Source organism: Macaca thibetana, chromosome 5 (genome assembly GCF_024542745.1).
Source record: "Macaca thibetana thibetana isolate TM-01 chromosome 5, ASM2454274v1, whole genome shotgun sequence".
Lineage (NCBI taxonomy): Eukaryota > Metazoa > Chordata > Mammalia > Primates > Cercopithecidae > Macaca > Macaca thibetana.
In genome coordinates, this window is record NC_065582.1 from 107734952 (window position 1) to 107749045 (window position 14094).

Below are 14094 nucleotides of genomic sequence, written 5' to 3' on the forward strand. Positions count from 1 at the left end.
ATTTACTGAGATGGAAAGCCTGAAGGAGGAACACGTGTTTGGAGGGAGATCAAAAGACCTATTTTGCCCTTGCTCTGTTGGAAATGCCTGTGAAACATCCAGAAGGAGATGCAAGTAAACAGTTGGATACATGAACCTGGAGCATGTATTTAGCATTCTTTTTGGAATTTTCAGCCTGCTTGTGGAAACCTAGGAAAACTCAAGAATGTAAGGAAAGGGTTGCCCTCCCTTTCCCCTGCACCAGCAGAGTTCCCACACAATAGTCCCCATCATTTAAAGGGGTTTAGCAAGCTGATGGGTAGCAGTGTGCTTTGTTTCATGTGCTTTAAAGAGTTGAGAAGGTCAAGCAAGTTGCAAATTGCTATTCGTCATTCACTTACATTTGCTGAGTGCTTTAATTTTTTTTTTTTTTTTTTTTTTTTTTTTTGAGACAGAGTCTTGCTCTGTTGCCCAGGCTGGAATGCAGTGGTATGATCTCAACTCACTGCAACCTTCACCTCCCGGGTTCAAGCCATCTCTTGCCTCAGCCTCCCAAGTAGTGGGGACCACAGGCGCATGCCACCACACCCGGCTAATTTTTGTATGTTTAGTAGAGATAGGGTTTCACCATATTGGTCAGGCTGGTCTCGAACTCCTGACCTCAGGTGATACACCTGCCTCAGCCTCCCAAAGTGCTGGGATCATAGGTGTGAGCCACCGTGCCCAGCCTGAGTGCTTTAAATTTGAATGATCTTGACTCTTAGCGTGAAGTTTCTGGTTTCTGCTTTTCCTCTTTCCTTATATCTCCCTGCCCTGGCTTCTCTAACCAACCTTTGCTCTGTGGACTATTTAAGGCAAAAAACTTTAATCTGCCCTTTGCTGATTATGGGGAAGGAGGGTTCTCCAAAAGAGTTAAGGAAATAGCTCACTTCTCCCTATTTCTGAAACATTGAGGATGAAAACAGAGAGTGACACAGACAGGAGGCCGGGTTGGAAGGAATAATTTTAAGTCTGGTGGCCAGGTGGGCTGGGCTAATACTGAAGTCCAGAATCAAGAGCTGTTCCCACCCAGTTACATGCAGCACTGGGCTGGGGGCAAGCCCCGCAGAGAACAGCAGATAATGCTTTTCCTTTAGGTGTCCATCTCCCCAGAGGAAGAAGGCAATGGAGCTGAGCCCAATATGCTCAGTTACACTGCTTAGATGGACTCTACATCATCAGAGGGGAATGATGAAGGCACTGAGAGAGGCCAGGAAATAGTCCTTTTCTTTCTTTTTTTTTTTTTTTTCTGAGACAGAGCTTCTCTCTGTCACCCAGGCAAGAGTGCAGTGGCGTGGTCTTGGCTCACTGCAACTTCCATCTCCCGGGTTCAAGCGATTCTTCTGCCTCTGCCTCCCAAGTAGCTGGGACTATAGGCACACACCACTATGCCTGGCTAACTTTTGCATTTTTAGTAGACACGAGGTTTCACCATATTGGCTAGGCCGGTCTCAAACTCCTGACCTCGTGATCTGCCCGCCTCAGCCTCCCAAAGTGCTGGGATTACAGGCATGAGCCACCACACCCGGCAGGAAATAGTCCTTTTCATAGAACCCTAGAGTGGAGAAACAGCGTTCCCTAACAGTTAACGAAAATGTTCACCATTAATTAATTGGCTGGTCTTATATGTTTAAATTTTCATAAAGTAGATTTTCAGTAAGTGGAGCATAGGTGAATTCAACAAACAGATATGAGGCATAATTCTGCTACTTACTAGCTGTGTAATTTGGGGAAAGTTCCTTGACCTAAGTCTCAAATTTCTCATTTGCAAAAATGATGACAGAAATAATTCATGTAACACACTTAGTGCTCTGACTGGATCAGAATAGCATTCAATAAAGTTTTACTACTACTTTACTAACTATTCCTATTACCTTCTTATATAATCTACCGGGTGCTAGGAATATAAAGATAAAAGGCATAACCTTACCATCTAGAAGCTTAAGGCCTAGTAAGGATTTTGGAAAAAAGACATTAAAATACAGTGTAGACCCAGCGCAGTGGCTCACACCTGCAATCCCAGCACTTTGGGAGGCTGAGGTGGGTGGATCACTTGAGGTCAGGAGTTTGAGACCTGCCTTGCCAACATGGTGAAACCCCGTCTCTACTAAAAATACAAAAATTAGCTAGGCATGGTGGCGGGTGCCTATAGTCTCAGCTACTTTGGAGGCTGAGGCAGGAGAATCACGTGAACCTGGGAGGTGGAGGTTGCAGTGAGCCGAGATTGTGCCACTGCACTCCAGCCTGGGCTACAGAGCGAGACTCCATCTCTACATAAATAAATAAAATATAAAATATAGGATGGGTGCAGTGGCTCACACCTATAATCCCAGCACTTTTGGGAGGCCAAGGCGGGCAGATCATGACGTCAGGAGATCAAGACCATCCTGGCTAACACAGTGAACCCATCTCCACTAAAAATACAAAAAATTAGCCAGGCGTGGTACCACATGCCTGTAATCCTAGCTACTCAGGAGGCTGAGGCAGGAGAATTGCTTGGACCCGGGAGGCAGAGGTTGCAGTGAGCTGAGATCACGCCACTGCACTCCAGCCTGGGCAACAGAGCGAGACTCTACCTCAAAAATATATATATAAATAAAATAAAATACAATGTAATGCACATGTAGTAGTGTTTCTTTCCATAGGATGCCTGACAGTGGTTACATTTTAGTAAGACTGTATCAGTGTAGGCTATGATAAAAAAAAATCATCTTGGAATTGTTGAGTCACCCACATCCTTATTGGGTAGGGGGTCAAATAAGTAGCTTCAGTTGTTCTTCAAGAAAGGTATCAGGAAAGCTCCTACAGTTTTTAAATTTTTTTTTTTTAAGGGAGTTAGTCACCAATGAGGACTAGAAGGATGATGGCTCTAAACTCTCAAGTGGTGAAAACTAGAATCAGCCTTGATTTAGCATGCCTGAGCACTGACCCCAGGAGGTAGATGTGTGTGGAAACAGAAATAAATCCCATGAGAATCAGACACCTAGAGCCGAGCCTGGCAGCACCTGAGGGCCCTTGGATCAGGGTGACACTGGGGCAGGCTAGAAAGGTCTTACTCTGGCCCAGAGTAAGACTCTGATGCTTTGCTGACACCACTGTGCCAGTTCGCCAATGCTTTATCTCCATTTATGTTACATCTTCTGCCAAATAGCTTTGCTGCCTTGCCCCTGAGCCACTGCACACTCAGGAGCTAGTGCTTCAGCATCCTGCAGCTGTAGCCCAGAAGTCCTCACTGCCTCATATGTTGAGATGACTGAATTTGGCCAGGAGTCCTTCCTGAGACAACCCTGGAGTGTGGGCAGCCCATCCTACAAAATAAACAAAGCAGCTTTCAGCAATGAGGGACACACAGCCAGTTTTGCTACATTCACCCTTCTGGCTCTGTCTTTAGTCTAAGCTGCTCCCTTCAGGTCCCTCCCTTGGGACCTCAAGCCACCCTTTCAGGCCCCTTTTAAGCACAGCAATTCCTGTATGATTAAAGGGAGGTAGTTGAAGAAGTTTGGGCTTCTGGGTTTTATGTTATTACTGGCTTATGAAAGCTCAAACATTTGCACTCCAGGGATGATAGTTGCATCTGTTAAATTTAGTGTAAAGCTGCCTCCTTACGTATTTTAAGTTCAGCCTAAAGGTTTCCCCATACTTAGTGAACTGTAGCCTAACTGGGTGTGTAAACAGACTGTAACCTATTCTTGCACGAATCACAGAGTTTTGGCCGATCACAAGTGTCCAACTGTTCAAACCGTGTTCAAATAAGGCAAATCCCAGCTATAACCAATCCAGCTGTTTTGGTCCCTCAATTATGTTTTCTGTAAGTCACTTTATTTTTTCCGACCACTCGGCAGGACTGGAGCCTCTCTGAACTTACTTTGGTTTGGGGTCTTTTTGATTTGCAAATCATTCTTTGGGTTCTTTGCTTGATTAAACGCTGTTAATTTGCCTAAGGTTTTCCTTTTAACACACCCCCAAACTGTGTGGTGGCATCCTACTTACACAATAATAGAAGCATGCATAAAGCTATAACATGAAGGAACAAGTGACAAATTCTGTAAGGGCAGGTGTTAGGGAAAACTTCTGAGAGTGGAAGCCTGAATAGGGTTTGGAAGTATGAGTAGGAGTTTACAAGGGGAACTGCGGACAGAGCAACATGGACGGAGACCGGAAGCGCACACCTGTAATCCCAACACTTTGAGAGGAGAAGGTGGGCGCATCACCTGAGGTCGGGAGTTCGAGACCAGCCTGACCAACATGGAGAAACCTCATCTCTACTAAAAATACAAAATTAGCCGGGCATGGTGGACCATGCCTGTAATCCCAGCTACTCGGGAAGCTGAGGCAGGAGAATAGTTTGTACCTGGGAGGCGGAGGTTGCAGGGAGGCGGAGGTTGCAGTGAGCCGAGATGGCGCCATTGCACTCCATCCTGGACAACAAGAGTGAAACTCCGTCTCAAAAACAAAAACAACCCGAAAAACAAAACAAAAAAACATAGACGGAAATTTTACTATCCTATGACAAACACGGTATCTTCGGTAAACTCAAAGTAGGTTCGCCCACTTTCCCACAGATTGTTTTGGTAAATTAATTTTTTGTTTCAGTTAGTGATAAACTTCCTTAGCTCTTTACTGAGTACAGGTTTACTGTATGTAAATATGTGTAATATTAGATTAGTGCCTGGCACATGGTTAGCACTACCGATTTTTATTAGGGACTCGGTCTCAGTCAAACTTATGGTAGCTCACTTTTCTTTTGGGAAGACGTAAAAATACTCTCAAGTCTAACCAACCATCCTTTCCTGTCTTCTAGTCTTGCTCACCCAAAGCTCCATCCTGCAAAAGTCTTAAACAGTCCATTTCAAAAGCCCAGCATTTTTAAAGGGTCTAAGGAGTAACACAAAACAAGATGCACCCAAAACGTCAAGGCCATACTGGACGAGGGCAACGTTAGCCATTTTTGGTCTGGGATAATTATAGGCAGTATCTTAAGGCTTGAAAAATGTCATGTTATTTCCAAATCCCATTTCAGAACTTAAAAAAAAAAATAGCGTTTTGAGCTCCTAAGAACGTTTTTGGCGGTAGGTGGGCGCATGGAGGGGTGGCACAGACGCTCGGCAAGGGAGAGCGGAACAGAGCTGGGCGTGGCGGTGCCTGCGAGCCAGCGCCACGTAACCAGAGGCGCTCGCGCTAATTTGACCTCTAAGAGAGACTAAGCGCAGGGAACAGCGGGTGCGGACATGACGGCGGAAGGCTCAGGACGAAGCAGACGCGAAGAGCCCCGCAGTCCTGGGACGGTGGGGCAGAGAAAGGAGGGCCGGGACGCGGCGCGGGTAGGATGCGAACAGAGGAAGGACACGCGGTGCCGGGTACCTGCCGGGAGCGCCGGGTCCAATGGGAGGAGGGCGCGCGCCGCTCCTCAACCTGGCCGAGGACGTCACGACGCCGAGGCGGACGCCGGGCCAATGGGAGGCCGTCGCGGGCAGGGACGGGGCCGAGAGGAGCCTGGGCTGGGTCGCGCGGAGTCGGTTGGTTGACTCCAGTGTAGCCGCCGCCTGAGAGGACTGGGGCCTGCCCCTCACCTTACTCCCGCCGCTTGCACTTCCCGGATGGTGCTGACTGCTCTCTAAGCGGCGGCGGCGGCGGCGAGTCGTGAGGACGCGCCGCGGAGGCTGTTCGGGGTCGAGGCTTCCTGTCGCCGCACTTCCTCTTGCGGTGCCCGTGCGCGGCCGGCCCGGCGGGCGGGATGGCGGCCGCGGCCCCAGGGAACGGCCGCGCATCGGCGCCCCAGCTGCTTCTGCTCTTTCTGGTTCCACTGCTGTGGGCCCCGGCTGCGGTCCGGGCCGGCCCCGATGAAGACCTTAGCCACCGGAACAAAGTATCGCCGGCGCTTGCCCAGCAGCTGCAGCAGCAGCAGCCGGTGGCCGTGCAGGGTCCCGAGCCGGCCCGGGTCGAGGTGAGCGGGCCGGGGCGGCGGGGGATGGGGCGGGCGAGGCTGCGGGGCCGGCTGCGCCGGGTACCAGGCTCCAGGCCTCTGAGAGCGCCGCCCTCCGCCGCCTCTGCTGGGGGAGGGGAGCCCGGCCCCTGCTCCCGGGGTGGAGGGCGGTCGGCTGCGCTGTTTTCCGGTGAGGCCTGGTCCTGCCCGCTCCTTTAGGGAAAGGGAGAGGGAGAGTCCAAGAGGAGCCCGCTGTAAACGTTGATCTCCGGAGGACCAAGGTGCTGCTCAGGGATGGGCGTTTTATTGATCAGATGTGTCTTAGAGTAGCTGGAAAGACTCATCCCTACCAAAAAGTTTTTAACAGATGGCTGCTAGGAGGCTTTTTGTATTCCCTGAGGATCATCACATCGGCCATTTCATTGTTGAAATAGCTTATCCCAAACTGCTTACCCAAATTCAACTTGGCACTGCCTGTGCTTCTTACCAAATAAATATGGATTATGAACCATGACTCTCACTTTTTTAAAACGTGCTTTGGCTAGCAGGAAGTACCCTTTAGGAACGCAGAGGAATTAGTCTCCGGCAGTACAGCGTCCTGCAGCGGTGTGGGATGTCAAAACTACATTTATAAGTAAAACAGAATCCTGTATTTTGTCCTTCACTGAATAGATACTATAAATTAACTTTTTAATCTGTTAATAGAATCAGTCCTTAGTCACTTGGCAGCGTTTTAACATTTCTTCTCTCTCCCAGTCGTGGGCTTTCGCGTCATTTCCAGTATCTGCTCCCTGAATCCTGGCCAGTGTGGCACTCAAACCCCCACTCCCACCCAGGCCATCTCCACGTAACTAATCTTCCCAAACGTTGAATTCTGCCATCTTGTCAGAAGTCTTCGGTGAGTTGCCTGCACTCATTTCAGTCCAGCCTTTTTAGGAGAGTGATGTTCAGGTTTCTCCTGATCTGGCTCCAGCTCACCTCCAGGCTTTTTGGCCACCGCTTTCTTGGCTCATATGCTAAAGGGATGTGCTCATCTGCAAAAAAGAATGTGCTTCAAGAACCCTTTGGGACAGGCCTTGTGCTCTCTTGCCAGTTTCTCCCTAACAGAAGACCTTTTCAAAGAAAAAGACCTAGAGTTTGAAGCCACAGATCAATTCTTCCCACCTTGGAGAACCAGCAGATACCTACTCTCTGTGAAGCCTTCCCTAAAATTTCTTGGTTAAGAGTGATTTATCTCTGACCTTTCCTTTCATTTCCTTTCCTCCCTCCTCTCTCCTCTCTCCTCTCTCCTTTTCTCCTTTTCTCCTTTCCATTCCTTTTTCCTTTCCGTTCCTTTCATTTCTTCTTTCCTTTCCGTTCTTTTCTCCTTTCCGTTCCTTTCTCCTTTCTGTTCCTTTTTCCTTTCCGTTCTGTTCCTTTCCTTTTCCTTTTCCTTTTCCTTTGTTGAGACAGGGTCTTGCTCTGTCGCCCAGGCTGGAGTGCAGTGGCGCCATCTTGGCTCACTGCAAACTAATTGATCCTCCCACCTCAGCCTCCTGAGTGGCTGGGACTGCAGGCGTGTGCTAACACGCCCGGCTAATTTTTATTTTTTTTTTTAAGAGAGGAGGTCTCACTGTGTTGCCGTGTCTGGTCTCAAACTCCTGGGCTTAAGCGCTTCTCCGGCCTTGGCCTCCCAAGTGCTGGTGAGCTCTCACACCGGTGCATTGTTTTTATGTTTCATGTTTTCATTACATGTTACTTTCTTAGGCTTTTCCAGTTTTCTGTTGTTTTTCTGTCTAAGACCATAGGATAGAAATTTCTGAGAGACTGATCTTGGTTTCACTAAGCAAGAACATTTGTAAGAATCAGTGCTGTCCCAGATGTAGTAATCGATATTGAGAAATAATGAAGTTCCCCTTACTGGAAGTGCTCAGGAAGAAGTTGAATAACTGCTTATGAGGAGATTCTGGTGTGGGAGGGAAGCTGGGAGCTAAAGTTACTGGGAAGTGAAGATTTTGTGAGCCGATTTCATCCTCACAGCAGCCCGTTAAACAGGCAGAGGAGGTGCCGTTTCCCGTTTATGGATGGAGAAACCTAGGTTTGGAAGGAGTAATGGTTTAATATCACAGCTAGTTTTCAGCAGAACCAGAGTTAGAATCTGGACTTCTATGCCTTACTAAGTTTTATTAGCATTCATTGTGTCTTAACTTTCTCTTTTGACTTATTTAATTCATTAATGGATTTTAATGGTTTATTTGGATTGTATGCTGGTGTAGTTCTTTGATCTTGAGCTTAGCTTTCTCTTTCTCCTTTTTTGGGGAGCTTTATTGTGTATATTGTGGCACGTTTACACACACATCTTGCTGCCTTGGGTTCTTGCAAGTTGTGTACATGTTTTTATCTGCCTCTACTAGCTTTTGGGTGTCTTGAGAGCACGACTCTGGCTTACTCATCTTTGTCTATTCCAGAGGACCTTGTCTGTTGGCATTTATTAAGTAATTTTCAAAGGCTGGGTAGAAGTATTTGCATGTCAAGTTTGTATCAGCTTTTAAATACCTTTATGGAAAAACTGGCTGTAAAATAAACTCAACCAGGAAAAAAAAACAACAACCCTATTTTTAAGTGTCTATCCAACATTTTTTTTTTTTCTTTAAGTTGTAAAGGGATCCACCAGATGGAATTACGAAAATTCAGCTTTTATTATCTGCTGGATATGATGTGATTTTGTAACCATTATTGGATTGGTGTTGGTTTAGACAATTTAGTGTTAGCTGACTATATGGTTAATTCTGGGACTCCTGTAAAGTTTTTTTTTTTTTTTTTTTTTTTTTTAAAAGAGAGAAGATCAAAAGCACTGAACTCATGAGTAATAAATAACCCATGATAACAGAGAGGTATAATGGAGTGATGTCAGAGGTGTACAAGAAGTGTGAATCATTTAACATGTGAAGCCAGGGTCTTTAGTCCACTTGCGAGGGGCAAAGTAGTGAGTGGGCTTCTCCATCTTTTTCCCTCTACCTGCCCTGCTGCCCCCAGGCATATGCTTAGAAGTGGGGCTCCCATTTACACTGCCCTGCTTGTCTCTCCTGGGCTCCGCTGACCCTGCTTGACATGTCCACTCCAGGAACTGAACTGAAATGCTGATACATGAACTTTACTCTTAGTGTTCATCTTTTAGCCCTGTCATTTATCCCAGTATCACATTATTTTAAAACAATCACTATTTTGGATTAATTGTGTGAGTGAGAGAGAGATTATGAATACGTAACTTTGCAGGTATTTTGTTGAAGTTTTAGTCATATTGGGATTTTTAAGATAGAAATAACGGTAGGTGTGGAGCTACTAATATCCTTTTTAAGAAGCTAGGAAAATCTAGCCATGCAAAATGCCACAGTGGTAGAAACAGTGTCCAGTAAACATGTTAAATGGTCTTAAGGATTCTTATCTTTTAAAGTTTTATTTAATTTTTTTTATAGAGACAAGGTCTTCTTACAGCTCATAACTCATTGCAGCCTCCAGCTCCTGGACTCAGGCCATCCTCCTGCCTCAGCCTTCTGAGTAGCTGGGAAGGGATCCTTGTCTTTAAAACTAGGGGTGTGGAGGGAAGGGCGGTTATAATATAATATGATTTTTCCCTTTAATATTTTCATATATTGGTGATTCATTTTAGTTATACATTTATTATTGTTTATTCTAATTTTGTATTATAGTAGAATATAACTGTCTTGTCTTCCTTTTTTTTTTTTTTTTAAGAGACCAGGTCTCACTATGTTGCCCAGCCTGCTCTCAAACTCCTGGGCTCAAGGGATCTTCCCCTCTTGGCCTGCCAAAGTGGTGGGATTACAGGTATGAGCCATCATGCCTGGCCTTGTCTTGTTTTAATTACATTTTTATGTAACTTTTTGATACTGCTCAAGTATGTTTTGCTCTATCTACAGTACTCACTATGCTGGAAGATTTTTCTTTCACATGTTTTCTAAACTATGTAATATAAGTGTCATTTGCTTTTTTTGTCTACCTGATGGAGGTAAGAAATGATACAAGTAGTTTAACAGCCATGTAAGCAAGAGTTGAACATGTAAGTTTCAACGGATTTGCTTTGCAACTACATGCAGTAGATCTTTTAAGAGGGTAGGATATTTAACTATAACCTTTTTTGTGCCACTGTGTGAGAGTGGGCTTCTGAAAATGGAGCGGGGAAGCATCTCTCCTTGGTTAGTAGGCATTCAAGTGGAAGATAATGTTATAAAAACCTAGTTGTATCTTATAGGGTGCTAAAAGCAAGGTGACTGAACTTCTAACAGGGCATGCTACATTGAGTATGTACTTTTCTCTATAATTAGGTTAAAAAAAAGTTGGTAAGTAATATGAACTTACAGTCATGATTAACCTCCAATTTACAAACCCATGATAAAAAGTGTTGTTGATTACTTGGGTCCTATCTTTTCTGCAGTTTATGTTTCTAGTGACTTACTCAATATGTTTTTTTTTTCTTATTCCTTCCCTGGGCAGAATATGTAATATAAGAAACATAAGTCCTTTTAGTTAAGGGAGATCAGAGATTTAATAAAAGTCATTTATACCTTATTGCATATTCTGGAAGCCAAAGAAGAATGACTCTGGTTGCATAGCACTTTTAATAAAGCCACAGAATCATTACCTGACCCAAGTGCCAGTTCTTGTTACCATATTTTTACTTTACTGTTTTTGGTATTTCATTTATTTATTATGTTTCAGCTGTGAGAGTACCTTCTACAAAACACTTTAAACTTTTTTCTGTTTTCATTAAGTTGCAGTCCCACTCCACCCAGTCCAGCCTCCTAATTCTAGCCTCTGTACAGCCAAGATTGAGGCCATCAGTTATCAGGACACCTGCTCATAATTACCTTCTCAGAAAGTAATTATATTAATACTGAATTTATTTAGTGGTGGTCTGTCATCAAAAAAACTCATTAAAAAAAAATCAGTGAAGGCTGGGCACAGTGGCTCACGCTTGTCATCCCTGCACTTTCGGAGGCCGAGGTGGGTGGATCAGCTGAGGTCAGGAGTTCTAGACCAGCCTGGCCAACATGATGAAACCCCATCTCTACTAAAAATACAAAAAATTAGCTGGGCGTGGTGGTGCATGCCTGTAATCCCTGCTTGAGAATCCCAGGAGAATCGCTGGGACCCAGAAGGTGGAGGTTGCAGTGAGCCGAGATTGTGCTGCTTACTGCACTCCAGCCTGGGCAACAAGAAGAAAACTCTGTCTTAAAAAAAAAAAAAAAGAAAAAAAAAATCAATGAAACTAAACACATTTAATAAATTTCAAGTGCATAAATACATTACAAAACAATAACATTCATAAAAATAAACATTAAAACACAAGATAATTTTATAACAAAATAATTATTAAATATAAATTCTAATATAAATTAACAAGTAACATTAGTAAAGTATTTAAAAATAGTGAAACCATTCACAAAAATACACAACAATGAAAATTAAAATATTTTATCTTTATTTTATTTTATTATTTTTTTAGACGGAGTCTCGCTGTGTCGCCCAGGCTGGAGTGCAGTGGCCAGATCTCAGCTCACTGCAAGCTCCGCCTCCTGGGTTTATGCCATTCTCCTGCCTCAGCCTCCCGAGTAGCTGGGACTACAGGCGCCCGCCACCTCGCCCGGCTAGTTTTTTGTATTTTTTAGTAGAGACGGGGTTTCACCGTGTTAGCCAGGATGGTCTCGATCTCCTGACCTCGTGATCCGCCCGTCTCGGCCTCCCAAAGTGCTGGGATTACAGGCTTGAGCCACCGCGCCTGGCCTAATATTTTATCTTTAATGACATCTTTTGAAATCAGGTTTATCTGTGGTGTCATTGTTTAAGTGCATGTATATATATTATATATAAACATATAAAATATATATAATATATAACATAATATATAATATTATATATATATATTTTTTTTGAGACAGAGTCTCACTGTCACCCAGGCTGGAGTGCAGTGGCGAGATCTTGGCTCACTTCAACCTCTGTCTCCTGGATTCATGCAGTTCTCATGCCTCAGCCTCCAGAGTAACTGGGACTACAGGTGCATGCCCCCAGGCCCAGCTGTTTTTTGTTTTTATAGTAGAGATGGGATTTTGCCATGTTGGCCAGGTTGGTCTCAAGCTCCTGACCTCAAGTGATCCACCCACCGTGCCTCCCAAATTGCTGGGATTACAGGCATGAGCCACTGTGCCCGGCCTAAGTGCATATATTTTTTTGTGCACATTTTTACAACTTTTAAAAAAAGCTTTTTTTTTTGTTTTGGAGACAGAGTCTTGCTCTGTCCAGGCTGGAGTGCAGTTGTGGGATCTCGGCTCACTGCAAGCTCCGCCTCCCGGGTTTACGCCATTCTCCTACCTCAGCCTACCGAGTAGCTGGGACTACAGGCGCCCACCACCATGCCCAGCTAATTTTTTGTATTTTTAATAGAGACGGTGTTTCACTGTGTTAGCCAGGATGGTCTCCATCTCCTGACCTCATGATCCGCCCGCCTTGGCCTCCTAAAGTGCTGGGATTACAAGCATGAGCCACTGCACCCAACCCCTAAAAAAAAGCTTCTTTTGACTTAATATTAGTAGTGCCCAGGAGACAGTTCTAAGCAAATTGTAAGCATTTTCTTCTGACTCCTTTATCTTCAGATAATCTCACCTGTTGTTTGATAACTTATTGAGCAACTTTGTTTTTGTTTTTTTTTGCAGGGGCATCAGTCTTTTTCTTGGTAGCAAGCTGTAGATTTTGTTTCAAAGAAAGCATCTTCATCTTCTCTAGTTTCATCATGTATAGATGAAGATTCCGATGCAGGTATCTGTATCAAATTTCAATACAGTCACATTTGTGTTCATTTGAACTCTAGAACTAGAATAGGAATTACTTTTTTCTTTGATTTTCTTTTTCTTCCCTCTCTTGAGGATCATGAAAGTATAAAAGAATACTTTCTAAATGAGGGTGCTGTTTTCATTGTTTTTTTTACAATTTTTAAATTTGGAATTAAAATTTTAACTAGAACAGAGTTTTTATTAAGCAAGTTTTTTAAAAAAAAATCTAAGTTGTTAATCCTGCTCTCGAGATGTAAATAAGGTGTGTTTCAGACATTATTAAAACACAAAAATAGTGGTATTTGTACTAAAACCCTAGTATCTCATTACTTACCATTATATAACACTGTATAACTGAAGAGTGGAATACCAAAATTGGAATTGCACACTGCATCTAACCCTGTATGCATCGAAGTATTTTCTTCTGTGCCCATACTTTCTGCCTTTTTAATGTTTTGGACAAAACTGTCATCCTTTGCGTACCTCCTCTCTGTGTCCACGTTCCTATTCTGTTCCCTCAGTGCCTTTATTTTCTCCCTTCCCATTGCTTCCTTTATGTCTGCTGACACGTGTTCGTATGTTCCTCCTATTTTGGAAAAGAAAAACGTCATTCGTTTAATCTTACTTATTAGTTTCTTTTCTTTCTTTTTCTTTTTATTTTTTGAGACGGTGTCTCGCTCTGTTGCCCAGCCTGGAGTGTAGTGGCACAGTCTTGGCTCACTGCAACCTCAGCCTTCCGAGTAGCTAGGACTACAGGTATGTGCCACCACACCTGGCTAATTTTTTTTTTTTTTTTTTTTTTTTTTGTACTTTTAGTAGAGACGGGGTTTCATCATGTTTGCCAGGCAGCTCTCGATTTCCTGACCTCAGATCTGCCCACCTCGGCCTCCCAAAGTGCTGGGAGTACAGGCATGAGCCACCATACCCAGCCATATTAGTTTCTTCAGTTTTATAAACCAAACTTCTAACTAGGGGATTTGCTGCATTTTCACTTTACTTTAGTCTGTTGTTATCTGGCTTCAGTCCTTGACTTTTTCTTGAAATTCTTTTTTTATTTTTTTATTTTATTTATTTATTTATTTTAATTTAAAGACAGGGTCTTGCTCTGTTGCCCAGGCTGGAGTTCAGTGGCACAGTCATAGCGTACTGCAGCCTGGAACTCGTGGGCTCAAGTGATCCTCCCACCTCAGCCTCCCAAGTAGCTGGGACTACAGGTGCATGCCACCACACCTGGCTAATTTTATTTATTTTATTTTATTTTTTTCTGTAGATGAGGTCTCACTATGTTGCCCAGGCCGGCCTCGAATTCTTGGCCTCAAGCAATCCTCC

The 14094-nt window shown here is 44.1% G+C and overlaps 1 protein-coding gene across 2 annotated transcripts in view; it reads left to right on the top strand.

Moving 5' to 3' along the window:
- The window catches only part of TMEM165 (transmembrane protein 165), a 777160-nt gene that overhangs the window by 740555 nt on the left and 22511 nt on the right, over positions 1–14094 (top strand). The window contains exon 2 of one of the 2 annotated variants that reach the window (XM_050790613.1): positions 5743–5962. In XM_050790613.1, the coding sequence (XP_050646570.1) occupies positions 5753–5962 (210 nt within the window). In that variant the 5' untranslated portion in view covers positions 5743–5752. Of the gene's footprint in view, positions 1–5742; positions 5963–11904; positions 12752–14094 lie in introns of those variants that run through there. The other variant, XM_050790614.1, reaches the window with a different exon arrangement.